The following is an 18025-nucleotide window of genomic DNA, read 5'->3' on the forward strand; positions in this document are numbered from 1 at the left end:
GTTTCTTTGTTCAAATCCCTTTTTTCCTGTTTCAGCAATAAAACCACTATAGGTGTATATTCCCCCTAACCATATTACTGGATTTCAGATATAGATGGAACACATTTAATTTAGATGTTCAGCACAATTTGATACCTCCTGAAGTGAGGATAATTCCACACTAAGCCCATCAACTCCATACAATGGGAAAGAGGTGCACTTAAAGGTGACCGGCACAATGAATATGTCAAGGACACGTTGTTCCTCTACAAGAATTTTGTGCCATCAGTAGATTAAAACATTGAATTCTAGGGGAAAGCATGATTTCCATAGTGCAAAACTCTCTGTCCTAGGTAAAATGGTGCACATGTGGCACAGACATGTACACTGTTATCCATAAACCCACTCTTCTCCCCAGCACTTATTTCCCGGTGCACCACCTGGCTGTTTTTACTTGTCATCCGGCTCTTGGAGCCCAGCAGAGTCCTATTATAATAGAATAAACCATTGTTTCTCCTATTAGAACAGGCACAATGTGAACACTACAGGCAGCAGTGTGTGTTAGATCACTGACAACCAGTCTGATCAGTCCTGGCAGGTGTGAGCAATAACCTCCATCATTTTTCATTGTTATTGCAAAGTATTACATTCCCCCACCCGGCTGTTTCTTAATGCCACAAGGCTATTTCTTAATGCTGGCAAAATTTTCTGGGGAGAACAATGAATGCACTAGGTCAGGGGTAGGCAACCTGCAGCTTTTCAGGTGTTGTGAAAATACAAATCCCAGCATGCCTTGCCACCTATCTGCTGGTTATCTACTGGGACAGCATGTTGGGACTTGTAGTTTCCCTGAATATAATGGCTGGTGTCCTATATGGACTAAGTAACTATGAATAAGTATATTTTTGTTTCTTTTCAGATCACATGAACATTGATTTTCCATGTCCACCTTAGTTACAGTTCCCACAATTGTTTTCTTTTCCTACACATCAGCTATAACCTTGCAGTTCTTTTCTCCCTGTGGGGACTTTTCCTTTATCACAAGGAACTCATTTGCTTATCTCTAAATATCATTTAACCACCTCACCTCACATTAGTGTCACTCCCAATTCTCCATACTCCCAGTCCCAAACTACCCTATATTCCAAATTATAAAAATTCAATGAAATGTTTAAGCATTTTGAAATCTTAAAATATGATTACCATCCAATCCAGGCAGAACTGTCCTTCTCATAGCCAATACCAGCCCCAATGGGGAGCCAAACAGGAAAAAGTCTGACACCTCAAAGTCAAAACGTCCCAGGATGACTTCACAAAGGTTGGAGCTCCCTGATCGGGGAAAGTCCACATCATCTTTCAGAACACTTGAATGGATACTGGGGGCAAAAAGAAAAATTAATCAACCAATCTTGTAATACTTAAGTTTTTTTTGAATATATATTTTTTTAATTCACAGACTCTTAATATGAAACAAATTGAGAAAAAAACCTTAATTGAAATGAAATATTTGATGTTTATGTACTTTACAACTAGTGCTATTAATGCTTTTTTTATTGAGCTCTGTGATTTTTATTTAAAATGCACTTTATGAGCTAAGTCGTTTTTATTACAATTACTAAACTGTAAAACTTAAGTAACCACTTAAAGGAAAATTAAACATTAAATAAAGGAGTGATATATGAAACAACTATTGGTAGCAGTCAAATATATGAAAACATTTGAGAAACTTGTCTTAATTGATGATATGGCCCAAGGTAAATATTTCTACAATGCAATCAACACTTTTGTTGAAAGGGAAAATTACCCTTGGAGATAATATTTGATCCATGGAAAAGTAGTTTTTTTTTCTATGTACACTAGACTTCATATTGAACTGAGGCAGCAACTTGGTACCTATGGTATTACATAAGACAATGGTTTGTATCTTCCAAACACGAATAGTGCTGTAAGTTTATTTCCTTGCATGCAAAAATATTTATTAATTTGCACCCCTTGCAATGTAACATCATTTCTCCAGGAGCAAATGTACTCTTTTTGTACTTTATTTGCTTTGCCCCTATCAGGTCCTTAATGAGGAAATAATAAGTGCCCGAAATAAAGGACCATTTGACGGATCCACTATCCAATTCTTTGCTGACTTGTTGGGGAATACTGTTCTGTAAAGACCACAAACTCATCTCATGGACAAACTCCACACAGAGGGAGCCACATATAGGCAAGGATATCCGTTCCATCTTCTAGCCCAAATAAATGGCAGACCTGCCAACCTCCTAACACCAACGGTCCTCTGTGACCTATTTCATACACTGGATATCTCACAGTAAAAGGATGGTTGGATGCTCGTGAGCCTCCCAACTACTCCGGAATAAAAGGACCTGTACATGTGTGAACCCTTTTTTTGGTGAACTGAAAGATAAAGTTGAAGGGCGATATGCTGAGGCATGGGAGACCTATCCAATGATGCAAAATGCTGCCCAATTGACTACATAATGACTACTCAAAATAAACAGTGCTAAGGAGTCCCACAATTTCAAGCTTAAAAAAACAATAATGTAAAAAAGTTCTGAGTAGACTTATCGAAGACATGGCTACTTTTAAATGTTTTAAAATACACACATTTTTTAAATAAAAATTGTAAACAAACATAGATAAAAGTGTAAATGTCAGAACAATTTCAATTATTCCGCTAGTACACCTAAAGCATATCAAGAGCTTACACAATATAACCAAATGTTATTATTCAGATTCATTCGGTTAGTTTGATCCCACCTGATCATTAACTGTTTGGATTCTCTAACACATGCCAATAACAAATGATTATAGGATATATTAGCCTGTATAGGAGGTCTTTCAAATATCATCTTTTTGGAGTAGGTCCTAAAAATCCAGCTGTTCCACAATAAGTCTGAACAGTGATCCAATACTTTGGAGATATATAAAGTTTATATACAAAATGTAGAAATTAGTTTCTCGCCTGTAATCAGCATAATCCGAGCAAGCAGAACAATTGCCCCACTGAATAGAATTTTCACTCTGTTCACTGCTTATGACGAGAATGAAATAGGCAAAACTCCAATGAGTTTAATCATCATCCATCAATAAAATCTGGACATGATCAGGGTACAAAACCCACAAAATAAATTTTATAGTCTGTTAACTGCTTATGTAAATATTCAATCAGCAGGTGTCTAGTGACTACTTACCCCAATGTGTGACTGGCTCTCATACGCATCTCCTTTCTCATTATAAACTTATAGAACTCCCACTATATTGCTATAATTGTTTGCAGTTAATTAGGATGCAAAATAATAATGCATACATTTTATAAGTAAATAGTTTGACAGGTAATCCTATGGCATTGTCACACATGCTACATGCAGTTAATGGGTACCTCATTACACTGACCTCATGCATATTTCCATCACCACCTCTATTTTGGTGCTGAACACCCCCATATTCTTCAAGGTACATAAGAAAAAAATGTACAGGCTTGTACTCACTGAATTCATTAGAAACTATGTATTAAAAGACCGTGGGTTCTGGTAAACTAGCATAATTAACTGTGGTGTGCATCAATCTTTAACAATGCCAACTTATTTACAGCTTCACAGTCTTTGGTACAATGCATGTTCCACTATAATAAATATGTTAACAAATGCAAGCGATTCATTTATCTAACGGACTTAGGTGTAAGCATGAGCAAGCTTTTAAATCTTCGATTTCTGATGGGAATTTTGACTAGGTGGATTGTCCATGCATCAAAACCACCCATAGTCATCTTGGCCTGGTTTAATATGCGCTGTGAATCCTTGCTTTCTACACCTTCCCAAAAGAGGGGATCAGAGTGGCCAGATACAAAATTAATGTATCTGAGTATGAGGGGTTATATTTAGCATTACCAACCTTATTTAGATGCTGTAGAAGACAAATAAGATATTTAGGTATTTATTTCAACCCCTAACCTGTCACGCATATATCTGTTAAACTACCACTCAGTTTTAAGACAAATACAGAGGGACAGAGACATACCAACTTTTTCATTGTTTGGGAGATATAATGTTATCATTATTTTTATTAATTTTTATCTGTAAGGCGCCACAATGTGTCCGCAGCACCGTACAGGGACAAACAATAGGACAATACAAGGTATTACATTACGGTACAATAAACAAGCATCAAAATAACTAAGGTAGCTCAGAGCACAGCTAATAAGAAAGGGTGAGGGCGAGGGAAAGTCAGCACAGCGGGAAAGTCCCAAGAGTGTGGGCACAGCAACAGGTTAAGAGCTATAGAAAGGGTGCAGTGAAAAGCAAGAGTGGAGTCAGTGGGCAGAGTAGCTATAGAGCAGAGTTAAAAGTGGTGAAAACAGGAGGAGAGAGGACCCTGCTCAAATGAGCTTACAACCTAAGGGGAAGGGGGAACAAAACAAAGACATAAAGAAAGTGAAATGGGGACAGGGTCAAACGGAGCGAGAAGGAGAAAGGGTAGAGAGGAAGAGGTAGCCGACAGGTGGGTAGTTAGGCAAATAAAAGAAAGGCTTTTAAGAAAAGGTGGGTTTTTCCAATTTGAAACTGCTTAGATTGGGGCAGGTTCTTTCTCCATGATATAGGGAGATTGTTCCAATGGAGGGGGGCAGCATGGGAGAAGTCTTGATTATGTGAGTAAGAAGAGGTAATCAGCAGTGGGCGGGAAGGAGTGTAAATAGAGAGGAGGTTGGAGATGTAGGGAGCAGTGGAGTTGGCGAGGGCCTTGTATGTGAGGGTGAGGAACTTGAAAAGGGGAAATGGAAAAGGGAAAAGGGGAACCAGTGAAGGACATGGTAAAGGGGGGAGACAGATCTAAGAATAGAATGAAGAGAAGCGAGATGAGAGTGGGGGAGACCAGTGAGAACAACCAAGGTATGCGGTGGTATGTCCGAGTCTGCCACAAAAACACTCATGCACAAAGTATATATTTATAAAATGTTTATTCTAACATATAAAAAACCACTATCTCTGAGGAAATCGCCTATATGGGGATGAAACGCGTCAGATGAACAGCAATTATTTTAACCATTCTTGTGGACTACAGTCTAGTGCCTATACCAGTGCATCTTTCTATCACCGTTCAACTTTATACTTTTGAAGAGTCCCGAGGAGTCCCGGAGGAGACGGGGACGCACTTCTATGACGTCGGTCACTAGCGAGACCACGCGCTAGTGTTTGGAGTTCATGTGGTGAGAACAAGAGCTATCCATAGAGCTCCGTATATTTTCTGCATCTAGAGGAGGAGGATCCATGTCGGTTACACAGTACATAGTACAGAATAAGGTACTGGTCCTATAATACATCGCCAGAATTGGTAAGAGACCTTTGTTACCTTTTGACATTTCGTATTGGATTTCATCAGTTATTCCGGAGTTGGACCTCCCAAATACATCACTTTATTCTCCATTTAAATTCCCTGACAGGGTTTGGAAATTCCGTGAAAAATATATCGCAATCTCTATAATATTAGAGTGGAACGGTTTTTATACAGTTGCTGGACTGGTACATATAATATCTGGTTAAACGTGTAGGTGCACCTACCTCGCAACCAATTGTTTTGGCACAGATTATAGTCCTCATTGGTTGTACCTATTATGGTTTTTTATATGTTAGAATAAACATTTTATAAATATATACTTTGTGCATGAGTGTTTTTGTGGCAGACTCGGACATACCACCGCATACCTTGGTTGTTTAATTATCTACTTTTGGGGTGCAGATCCCCAGCGCTGGTACCGAGTCTGAGCAGTCATTTCAGTGCCGGACTAAGTTATATTTTGTTGAGACCAGTGAGAAGGTTACAGTGGTCCAACCGAGAGATGATCAGTGAACGGATGAGAGATTTGGTGTTGTCCTGGGAGAGGAAGGGCCGAATGCGAGCAATAACGAGCGTAGGAAGTGGCAGGATTTGGCAAGAGAATGGATGTGGGGGCAAAGGAGAGAGAGGAGTCGAGGGTGACATCAAGACAGTGAAGTTGGGGAACAGGTGAGATAGAGGAGTTGTCAACAGTGATAGAGAGGTCAGAGGGGAAGGGGGTTCTAGATGGAGGGAAGACAATAAGTTCGGTTTTAGCAATGTTATGTTTTAGGTATCTGGAGGACATCCAGGAAGAGATGGCAGAGAGGCAGTCGGACACCCTAGAGAGGAGGGATGGAGAGATGTCAGGAGATGTGAGGTAGAGTTGGGTGTCACCTGCATAAATGTGGTATTGAAGGCCGAAGGAGCTAATGAGCTCACCCAGGGAGGAGGTATATAGTGAAAAAAGTAAAGGGTCGAAGAACAGAGTCCTGTGGGACCCCAACTGGAAGGGGGGCGAGGGAACCAGAAGTGGAAACAGGGAAGAAGCGGTTGGCAAGTTAGGAGGTAAACTAGGAAAGAACGGTGCCAAAGAGACCATTGGACTGGAGGGTGTGAAGCAGGAGAGGGTGGCCAACAGTATTGAATTCTGCTGAAAGGTCCAGGAGGATAAGAAGGGAGAAATGACCCGTGGCTTTAGCTACGAGAGCTGCGAGGAGACCGTTGGTGACTTTAGCCAGGGCAGTTTTAGTGTAGTAGCAAGGATAGACAGAAGAGGCTGGGGCCTGGGGCAATAGCATCAATTGGGCGCTTGTTTATAGAGGGAGGCCGCCTGGTTGGGGCAAGCCAGGTTGAGAGGTAAGAGGAGAGTTTTTAGAGAAGAGGACAAAATAGCAGGATCAAGAGTGTCAAGGTTGCGTCTTGCCTGGGTATATTTGGGCATGGGGAGGGGTGCAGGAGATGAGGAGAGGGTGAATGAGATCAGATAGTGGGAAAGGAGAGATAGAGAAATCAGAAAGACCACATAGGTGGGATAAGACAAGGTCAAGGGAGTGACCAAGGCAGTGGGTAGGGTCAGTGGGGTTGTCGATGGGGACGTTAAAGTCATCAGGAGATGCAGTGTCTGAGTTGGAGAGCCAGGTTTCAGTAATGGCAAGAAGGTTAAGAGAGTTGGATAAGTAGAGGTCGTGGATAGAGTGGAATTTATGTTGGACAGGTCTGGAATTCCAAAGGGCACAGGAGAAGGAGAGAGAGGGGAAGTGGGGAAATGTGAAGAAGATTGACAGGGTTAGCGATGCGCAGCGGTGTACTGAATCTAGGGCGTTAAATGTGGCAAGGGAATTGTATTGAAATGGAACGTGAGCAGGAAGGCATGGGGGGATAATAGGAGAAAAAGAAGAGGCAAATAAGAGGTAAAAATAGAGGTGAGAGGTAGCAAGGAAAATATAAGAAGTGTCAGTTTGCAGTGAGAAAGGGAGTAATAAAAAAATAGCAAGAGGATAATGAAAAGGATGAGATAATATGATAATATGACATGAATTGAAAATGAGAAAATAAAAAGTATGGCAAATAAACATGGCAAACGATGTAATATGAGAAAAAGTTATAACAAATGCAAACGATTCAGATAAAGTAAGGCACAGAATGCAATGCATACAGTAAAAACAGTGTGGCAGTAGGTACAATCCAGATAGAGCAAGCGGTATCTTAATGTGCAAACATGGGTACTGTACTAGTACAGGGGATGAAAAAAGTCAATGGGGAATGTCTTAAACATACCTTAAGATAAGTGTCCAGATGTATTTTTGTTGTCAAGTCTAAATCAGACACCTTTGTATAACTATGCAATTGGAGAAATGTCACCCACCCATGAGAACCACATTTAAAAAAATTGTGTCTTTTTTTGAGGTTTTCCATATGGTTTAGCAAACTGCTAGATACATTGTTTGTATGGATCCAAGACTGGCATTGCAGTTTTCAATGATATGCATTTTTTAATTTAATAAATTGCATGGTTGGAAATCCCCACAAAAGAAGCATTTAAAATTGCAAAATGGGAAAAAAAAGACACTGGCATAAATCCTGGCTGAGATGTCCATAAGCTATAAAGCCCAATAATTGCACTTAGGGCCGGATTAACCCGAGGTCTAAATGGGCTACAGCCCAGGGGCCTCGGGCATCCAGGGGGCCCTAGAAAGTGCTCAGCAGCATTGATCGGGCCGGGGGCGCCCGATCAATGCTGCTGAGCCAGTCTCTGTACTCCTTCCACGGCACTCAGTAATCAATATACTGAGAAGATCTCGTAAGAGTGTCACAAGATCTCCTCAGGAAGGAGTTTACAGCATGCCGCGGAAGGAGTATACAGACAGGAGAAGGAGGTAAGCACTCGGGTGGGCGGCAAACAGGGGAGACCTCACGGGGGGGGGGGGGGACAGTGGGCCTCTAACCGGGGGGCCTCACGGGGGAATGGGGGCTTCCTTTCCCTTAATCCGGCCCTGACTGCACATTGATATTCAATGTTGTCATACTCTGTATGAGGTTTTGTAGCAGTGTCAGCTCTTATAATGGTGCTGTAATGAAACTCAAGGTAGAATACTGTAGTGTTCCAGCAATGTAGGTGTGTGGCACCATACTGCCAGGAGATAAACCCTTTCACATAGAACAGGATGTCAGGTACCATAGGATCCAACCTTTATTCTTTTTCACCTTAACAGTAATAAGATGTGACCATAAAAATTGCTCATTGCTAAAACATCTCTTGAACACTGCTAAACCAAATAAATATTCCTCTTTTATGGAAGCAGTCTACAACACCAAGTGCAAAAATGTGGATTCAGAGGGCTAATGACATTAAGTTAATGGAGGACCTAATGCTAACTGGCCATGTACACTTGTATGTGGTCCCCATACAGATATAAGAGGTGAATATTTCACTAACCTGTCACCCTACACTTCCTGCACCTCTGTAAGAAGTTAGCCCTTGACAGTAGTGACAAAGTGGAGGGCAGAGTGATTTGGCAAGGTAATAAAAGACCAGATGTCATGGATGCAACCAGGCTGAAAAAAATGTTTTTTCAAGAAAAATAAATAAATATAAACAAATGTCCCTGTCACAAATGCCCAGCTTTTCCCAGATATAGCAATCTGAACAGCTGGCCGTGACTAGCATCACCTTAGTCACTTAGCTTTGAATACACCTTTTCTGCCACCGCAAAGGATTTATTATGGTGTGCTTACGTTCACCAAAACCACTTATTAATGTTTCACACTTAAATCACATACACATGTAGCATGAGTCTCCCGGGTCTTCGTAAGTTCACAAAGAATCACAGAGAACACACTACGTTAAATTTATTTAATCTGAATTTTTTTTTCCAAGGCTTATTTACAAAAAATTAATAACAAGACATACAATATGTTACACAAATAAGTTTCAGAAAATAAAATAAGAAATAAAACCAGAGTCACTACTTACTTAGTTAAGACTTGGTGTTTGTGAGGGAACACAAGTGAGAAATATGGAACATTTCAGTCTTGACAGACCCCCTAATGAAAATGCACACTGTTATCTCTAAAGCAGAAGATTTTAAACCTTTTTCCACATAGCTCTCACTCCCCACCTTTGGAGTTTATCTGTCAATAAGGAGAGATTGATATCCCAAATGTCACAGGGCTTTCAAAGTGAGCTAGGGATGTCCTGAGCTCTGGAATGTTCACAGGACCTAAATTCTCACTTCTTCTCATTCGGCTTGGATGGTCAAGTCCACATCCTCTGCATACCAAAAAAACTCTTTAGAGATGCTTATCTATCTCTGGATAATTTTCAAAAAGATTATTGACACTTGCATAGGTTCAAACTCATGTCATTTAGCAAAGCACATGTTGAGATTACATTACAAGATTACATAAAATATTCACATTGTCATACATGAATTCAACATATAATAACAATCAGTCATTAGATAACTACATAATCTTCACAGCCCCCATTGCTGCCTCCTAGGTGATATCACCCAAGGCGATGTACTCTTGGCAGGAACAACCCTATTTACATGGATGAAGTCTCAATAGACCAGACAATACAAAGTACACTGGCTTCTCAATCCGAGTGTGGTTCACAGGATTGTAAAATTCCTACATGTTTATCTCCCCTGTAAATTCACTTCCATATCCTTTCCTTTCTGTTATTACTGCAGATTCCCTTTTTATACTTGGGGTATTTCTCCATTTAGCAAATGGAAGCTAAAGAATACCTAGGGATCTAGTGTGCACATGATTTGAGAATCTATCTCCTGTAGCACTGTGTTCATGAGTGATGTACTTCTAACTCCTGAATAAAGAATATAAATGTCACATGATGTCACATGTTCATGTAAAGAAGCCTTATCATCTCTGAGACAGGCTTAAATTTGCTAACTACAGGTATTTTGAAGTTTAAAGTAAAACAACTACCCTGTTTGCTGTGCAGACGATCCAGTAAGCTTGGGGTATAACATGCTAATCAGCCCGGCTAATATGCTAATCCATACCATTGATACACCCTGCTCTGTGCTAGAGCCCCAGTGAGCACTCATATGGAAAAGTTAGAATAGTGAAACTGCTTCATTGGGTTTGAGCAGCTTTTACTTAGCAAAAGAATACCTGTTTCAGATAGCCAATGACAACGTTGGTGGGGAATATCCCTAAAGAATAAACTGTTGGTTACATGTTTCTTTTCATATAGACAACTGTTTTGCAGTTAACAGTACACATGTCTGGATCTATTCACCTGGACAAGAACGCATGGTGCTGTGTTATCGTATCGCAGTCATAAGTGGATGAATCACTCTGTTTCCTCAGTAAAGGCGGCCTTGGTTCTCCATTGTCCAAAACTCCTGAGATGTCTATATTGCTTTTGCTGAGCCTCTTAGTACCTCGCAGGTTGGCGCTGCTTTCATCTGAGTGAATGGGATTATCCTTATGGAATGACAGAAAGAGAAAGTATTTGATAAGCAGAGGATAATTTGAGGTTAAAGTTATTTCTCAAGGACTGTGTGTTCTCTCCAGTAAAATGAGGTGTTAATTATGTAGAATGTACCATACTTCTCATTTTACTCATGCACAGAGTCAGGTGAGTAATAGATCATCTTTATAGAATGCAATCTATTTGCATAATGAGATATTATCATCCCAGGGACTGTTAATAAATGTTGAATCATATCTATTTAATTAAATTAAATTCATTAACAAATTCATTAATAATGTATTATATTTAATAAGAGAATGTTCCGTAGTGGTTAAGAGTACAATCTATTAAATAATGGGGTTATATTCTAACAAAGCGTAAACGTGCAGTAACTAATTACAACCAGTCAGCAATTAGTCCTTTTGATCCATCTTATATAAATAAAACACTGAAAGCATTAAATTACGCTAGGGCTAAATTTTATATGTGCCAATTTGGGTCTTCTATTTTTGTATTATCTGCCAAGTGTTGTTGGCACAATTGTTAAATATGTTTCTTCTTTTGTTTCTGTGGTTTCTAAATAAAAATTTTAAAAAAAAAAAAACACTGAAAGCAAATGTCTTACTGGTTTGCCACTAGGGAAGCCCTACAAAGTGGGGCTCATGTGCTATAGCCATCATACAGTCAATGTCTTGTGACTACAGACAAACAATGAAGAAAGTAATGGGTCTAGAGTTGTCATAATTCTAAAACTAACATTATAATGTTATCATGCCAGACTTCATGTGTAAGTGATTGTCAACAAGACTCAGAAGATATAACAAAAAGCAACAACCATTGACGCATGCTACAAGGATAAAGTGCTAGGTAAGTGCAGAAAATATTACAGGGCATCACAATCTTCAACAGCACGGCCATAAAATATAGCAGCCACTGGATAATAAAACTCAAACCAGACAGATGGATCCAAACTTGGCTGATTGTGTACATATATAATTTGTAAAGCTGAATGTGTGGGATAATGCATCCCCAGCGGTGATATATAGAGATATTACAAATCAGCAGGGAGTTCTGTGTCTATGTAAAAGCACAAGGCCACAGACCCACTGCCCTTTTACAGGGCACAGAGCTCCGAGGCCACTTCTAAAAACCTTTCAAAGTAGTAATTACATTATTCCTTATAGTACATAAGTAGTAGTTTTTGACAAATAAATGTAACATTTTAGCATACTCTTGTAATAAATTATGTTTTCAAATACTTAACTTGTTAGTTCAATTATTTATTTTATTTTTACGAAAGAAAGAAAAGTTGCCATCTTGTAACGTAGTAGCATTTCATTAGGAGATTCTGTTAGAAGTTACTGCATGGATGATGGGATGTGGAGGACTGGGCATACCTGCCTACTTTTATACCTCCTCTCTGGTAGATCCCGGAAGGTAAGTCAAAGTTACAAGCATGAGGGGGCATGACAACACATTTTACATCGTCACACAGTGGGGTGGGGTCATAATGGCATGCCATTTGCCGCAATTGCATCATCACGACCCTCCCCACTTTGCAAGAAATTCAGGGTATCCAGGACAGTGGCCTATTCTTCCAGGAGTGCTAGAGAACTCACTGTAATTCTGAGTCTCTTGAACATTCCGGGAGAGTAGCTTGGCGGAGCTGGTGTTTGGTATTTTGCTGTCAGTGTAATGTCTGACTGAAGTAACTTAGACAGTGGCATAGAGGAATGAAGCAGAGAAGTAGTATTATTTTTCAAACATAATGTAAAGTATATAATGAACTTTAGATATGTCCTAATGTCCTTTCACAACTGTTTACACAAGCATTCACACCACTTATCTGTTATAGAATCATTCATTATACCAACAGGTGCTTATAATTCAGTGAAAACATGTGACAATGCAGAAACTTTATCCTTTAACTTAGAAAGGCTTTCAATGCTTTTACACAGTCTGCAGCCTTTAATAAGTATAATTCATGCAGTGTATTTCCTTGTCGGAAATCCAGGAAGAGACACAGTTTCCTGTTTGCTGCTTCTTAGAATTTCTAAGACATTTAAGTCATGTATTGTACATAATGACACTGCTTTGATTTACTCTAGTTTTGCCAAACTTAGACAAATGATGGTTAAGACTGAATACTTAGAAGTCAACAATCACAAAATATGTATTATAACTGTACTTAGTACATGCAAATGCTCAACATTTTTTTTTCCCGGTATGTAGGGATTCACTATTGCACTATGGTTCATATTCCAGGATTGTGTAAGTGTACTGTTGTCCATCAATCTTTGACACCATCTTCGTTCTACTTGTCCCCTTTGTACAAACTGTTCTGCTTTAGGGGGAGTACTTTGGTTTGTGTTTGCCTGAAGACTATGGAATAGATCACAGATCAAAAGATAATTCAAACTCTTAAATATGCTTCTTGGGATAGATTTACTAAAACTTCTAAAAAGGAATAGTGGAGGCGTTGCCCATTGTAGCCAATCAGATTATCACTATCACTTTCCAGGACATAATAGATAAATGATAGCTACAATCTGATTGGCTGCTATGAACAACGCATCCACTTTTCCTTTTTAGAAGTTGTAGTAAATCTACCCCCCTGTCTCAGTCAGACAAATGGGACATTAACCATTTTTAGTGTTAGTGTTTCTTTTTAATATATAGAATATTTATAATATAGTAGTTTTCTTTTGGATTACAATAGCAATTCCTGAACGGGTGCAGCCTCTATTATTTTATTTATGCACAACAAAACGGATGAAGTGGGTTGCATGAATAACATGTACAGTACATTCTGTAACACATTCACTTTACTAATGGTTGTTTCATAACTATTCCATTGCCTAAGGCAACCGTTGAAATGATACCCAGATTGAAAGAAAGAGGCGTCTTAAATAATACAGCTAATAGAGGGCACTAGCCTAAAAGAGAAAATAGGAGCAGAGAAAAGGACAGACTGCGCATGCACAGCCCGAAATCGAAGATGGCGCTGACCATCGGAAAAGCAGTGCCTCCGCGGAGGAGACCACCAGCGGGGGACCCCTAAGGTAAGTGAACTGGGAATCGACGATATAATTTAGTAAAAAGTTGAGGAAGGGCATTTAAGTTTCAATGCAAATAACATTGAACAAACAAGTGGATAAGATTACAATGATTTATAAAAAACTTAGGAAAGATGTTGTATAAGCAAATAATTTGTACACTATTGAAATTTAAGTCATTTATAACAAACAAGTGGTGGAACCTTTGTTTTAAGGTTTGTGGGAAGAAGATAGGGAAGAAGAAGAGGGAGGGTGGGTAGAGGTGGGGAAATAAAGAAGGTGTATCCTTGTGACCAGGTATGCTAGTGAGCAATGGCACTAGATCACACGGAATACAACAGTATTAATATCTAAACTATGAGTAATGGTTCATTAAATCAAGTGTTAAGTTGAATAAGATTTGTGTAAATAAAACGTGCTTATCACCTATCAGCCAAAAATTACAGTAGGAAAATACAAGGTTATGTGAAGTGAAAACACATGAGCAGCAATTCATGTAATGCTTTATTTATTAATAACATGCTAACAATATCATATACATACTTCACAATTGTCAGTTCAATTAGTGGATAATGGCAAGTGGTTTATTTACACTCAGCATGTATTAAGCATAACGCTGGTGACACACGGTGCAATTCTAATGCTTGGAGCCCAGAATATAATTTGGCATCACATGTGTGTCCAATTTGATACACAGATCAGTGTTCCCTATATCATGGTTGTCTACTCTTGTGGAATATCCAGGAGGTAACCAGATCATTGACAGACCTCAATGAATTTTGTCAGCAAGCCAAGCCACAAGAGTGATCAGAGGCATGATGATGCCAAGTTGGAACCATGCTTTGTCCTGTGCACTTGATTATGTAAATTGCATCCTCAAGCCCCGCCCATGAACACTTTCATACCTTCCCTCCTGAAAGTATGAAAAGTAGGTACCTATGCTCTACATCAGGGGTAGGCAACCTGCGGCTCTCCAGGTGTTGTGAAACTACAAGTCCCAGCATGCTTTGCCAGTAGATAACCAGCAGATAGGTGGCAAGGCATGCTGGGATTTGTAGTTTCACAACACCTGGAGAGCCACAGGTTCCCTACCCCTGCTCTACATGGTTATGTTATTTATGGGCCTATTTATCATTCTGCATTGATAAGGCTGATTTTCTTTTGCTGCTTATGTGATTAAGTATTTTATTAATGTATTAGTCACCTAAATCCAGCGGGATTCTTTCTTCCAACTTCTAATCCATTGGAAAAAAACAACAAACCCTATATATGACGAGTAGTTGTTGCTTACAAAGTCGCAATGTGAATGACCGACCGTGTAGCCCGTCAGCTACTAATCAATACAGAGCGGCAATTGTCTACATTTGTACCAGATTTCCTACAAATGTATGGATGGATGCTTTGGTGGAACTAATCTCACAGGTATCTCTGGTTTTAGCAGCCAAACTTTAGGCAACACCATCTCACTAGAATCTGGGAGAGGTCAAACACTTAAGGATTAATGGGTATCCAAAATATGTCATGCACACAGATAATAATAAACACGGGATATATATATATATATATATATATATATATATGTATGTATAATCAGTTACTTAAAGCCACCATCTAATTAAACAGTGGACCCTCACTAACAAAAGCTATTAAACAGGTCTATCTGCTGAGACAGTATTTTACTGAAATATGTCTTTACTTACATCATTGTATCAGATCAGAGAACCTTCGTAACTCCCTGCGGTAAGCCGCAGCTTAAAAATGTTCATTGCATTTTACATCTGTGTCAAAGGCCGAAACTGACCCAGCAGAAACAGTCTTACTGATAAATGACCTGCTAGAGATGAGGAGACATGGGTCATTAAGCCACGGCCACCCCGATCTAAGGATTATTAACACTTTGGGGGAGGTTCAACTGCCAGCGACGTGGTGTGCTAATATGGCGCTTTGCCGGTAATTACAGTAGGAATCTCCGTTCATTGTTCCTTGCACCTCTATGGGATGCGAAGAAAAATGAGGGGAGATTTCTGTCAAATCTCCGCCGCGAGGTGTTTTGCGGACATTCCAGAGACACTTTGGGCCTGATTCATTAAGGATCTTAACTTGAGAAACTTCTTATTTCAGTCTCCTGGACAAAACCATGTTACAATGCAAGGGGTGCAAATTAGTACTCTGTTTTGCACACAAGTTAAATACTGACTGTTTTTTCATGTAGACTAAAATAAGAAGATTCTCAAGTTAAGATCCTTAATGAATCAGGTCCTTTGTGTCTAATTGAATCTCCCCTATTGTTTACAGTTTCTTGTGACGCCCTGTGTGAAAATAAAAATGCAGTCTAGCTTGAGTAAGCATAGTGATGAAGCATTGACCTTTGCAACCTACTTATATATATTTACAGTACATTCCCTGAAGATGTACCAGAATGATCCAAATCTAACTGACTTTATTATTTGTTTGCGCAAATATGATTGCAAACATATAGTAAAAGAACGATTTTTTATTTTATTTTCTGTAATAGCTGTATCCAGCGTTACCACTATGTGACATCCTAATTATTATTATTATTATTATTATTATTATTATTAATATTATTATTATTGTTACCCACCAATGATAAAGACATTAAAAAACAATAAAACAAACTAGGTCGATTGGCGTTTAACAAAACGAACCCAAGTGTGTTTTTGTATTATAGAGAATTTAGACTGCAAGCTTCACTGGAGCAGTGAGGTGACTGAGTAAACATCCTCTGATGCACTGTGTAATATATTGGTGCTATGCAAAGGTTAATAATTATCTGGGCTTTGTAAGTTAATATTTATTAAAGAATAGTATTTACAGTGCAAACATATGAGATTGATACTATGTTCAGTGAACATGTAAAAATGGAAATTAATGTGAATCACGACTAGGGATGTGCACCGGCGACTTTTGGTGTCTCGTGTTTTGGATTCGGATTTTCGTGATGTTTTGGGTTCAGATTTGTTTCGCAAAACACCTGCCGAAAGGTTTTGGTTCGGATTTAAGGTTTTGGATTCGGATTTTTTTTGAAAAAAGCATAAAAAGTTCAAAAATCAAGTTTTTGGGCTTATTTTCACTCCTACGCTATTATTAACCTCAATAACATTCAATAACAAGCATTTCCACTAATTTACAGTGTATTCTGAACACCTCACAATATAGTTATTAGTCCAAAACGTTTCAACGAGGTATCTTTCTGGACTGCGTAGTGGAGTGGTCCCCACAATAAAATAAGAAAACCATGAACTGGTCTTAATCGCACCAAAAAATGTACCTGGACTGCGTAGAGGAGTGGTCACTCACCACAATATAATTTAAAAACCCTGAACTTGTATGATTCGCACCAATAAATGTATCTGGACTGCGTAGAGGAGTGGTCACCACAATATATATAATAAGAAAACCATCAACTGGTATGAATTGCACCAAAAAATGTACCTGGACTGCGTAGAGGAGTGGTCACTCACCACAATATAAATTAAAAACCCTGAACTTGTATGAATCGCACCAAAAAATGTACCTGGACTGCGTAGAGGAGTGGTCACTCACCACAATATATATTAAAAACCCTGAACTTGTATGAATCGCACCAAAAAATGTACCTGGACTGCGTAGAGGAGTGGTCACTCACCTCAATATAAATTAAAAACCCTGAACTTGTATGAATCGCACCAATAAATGTATCTGGACTGCGTAGAGGAGTGGATCACCACAATATAATAAGAAAATCATCAACTGGTCTTAATCGCACCAAAAAATGTACCTGGACTGCGTAGAGGAGTGGGTCACCACAATATAATAAGAAAACCATCAACTGGTATGAATCGCACCGAATAATGTACCTGGACTGCGTAGAGGAGTGGTCACTCACCACAATATAAATTAAAAACCCTGAACTTGTATGAATCGCACCAATAAATGTATCTGGACTGTGTAGAGTAGTGGTCACCACAATATAAATTAAAAACCCTGAACTTGTATGATTCGCACCAATAAATGTATCTGGACTGCGTAGAGGAGTGGGTCACCACAATATAATAAGAAGATCATCAACTGGTCTTATTCGCACCAAAAAAATGTACCTGGACTGCGTAGAGGAGTGGGTCACCACAATATAATAAGAAAATCATCAACTGGTCTTAATCGCACCAAAAAATGTACCTGGACTGCGTAGAGGAGTGGTCACCACAATGTAATTAATAAA

At 39.1% G+C, this 18025-nt stretch overlaps 1 protein-coding gene across 1 annotated transcript in view; it reads right to left on the reverse strand.

Annotated features, from left to right (window-relative positions):
* Positions 1-18025, reverse strand: part of PITPNM3 (PITPNM family member 3) — a 438571-nt gene that overhangs the window by 69896 nt on the left and 350650 nt on the right. Inside the window, exons 8-9 of the mRNA XM_075196781.1 lie at positions 10571-10758; positions 1183-1355 (exon numbers count right to left, since the gene is read on the reverse strand). Of these exons, the coding sequence (XP_075052882.1) occupies positions 1183-1355; positions 10571-10758 (361 nt within the window). The remainder of the gene's footprint in view (positions 1-1182; positions 1356-10570; positions 10759-18025) is intronic.

Source organism: Mixophyes fleayi, chromosome 2, assembly GCF_038048845.1.
Source record: "Mixophyes fleayi isolate aMixFle1 chromosome 2, aMixFle1.hap1, whole genome shotgun sequence".
Lineage (NCBI taxonomy): Eukaryota > Metazoa > Chordata > Amphibia > Anura > Limnodynastidae > Mixophyes > Mixophyes fleayi.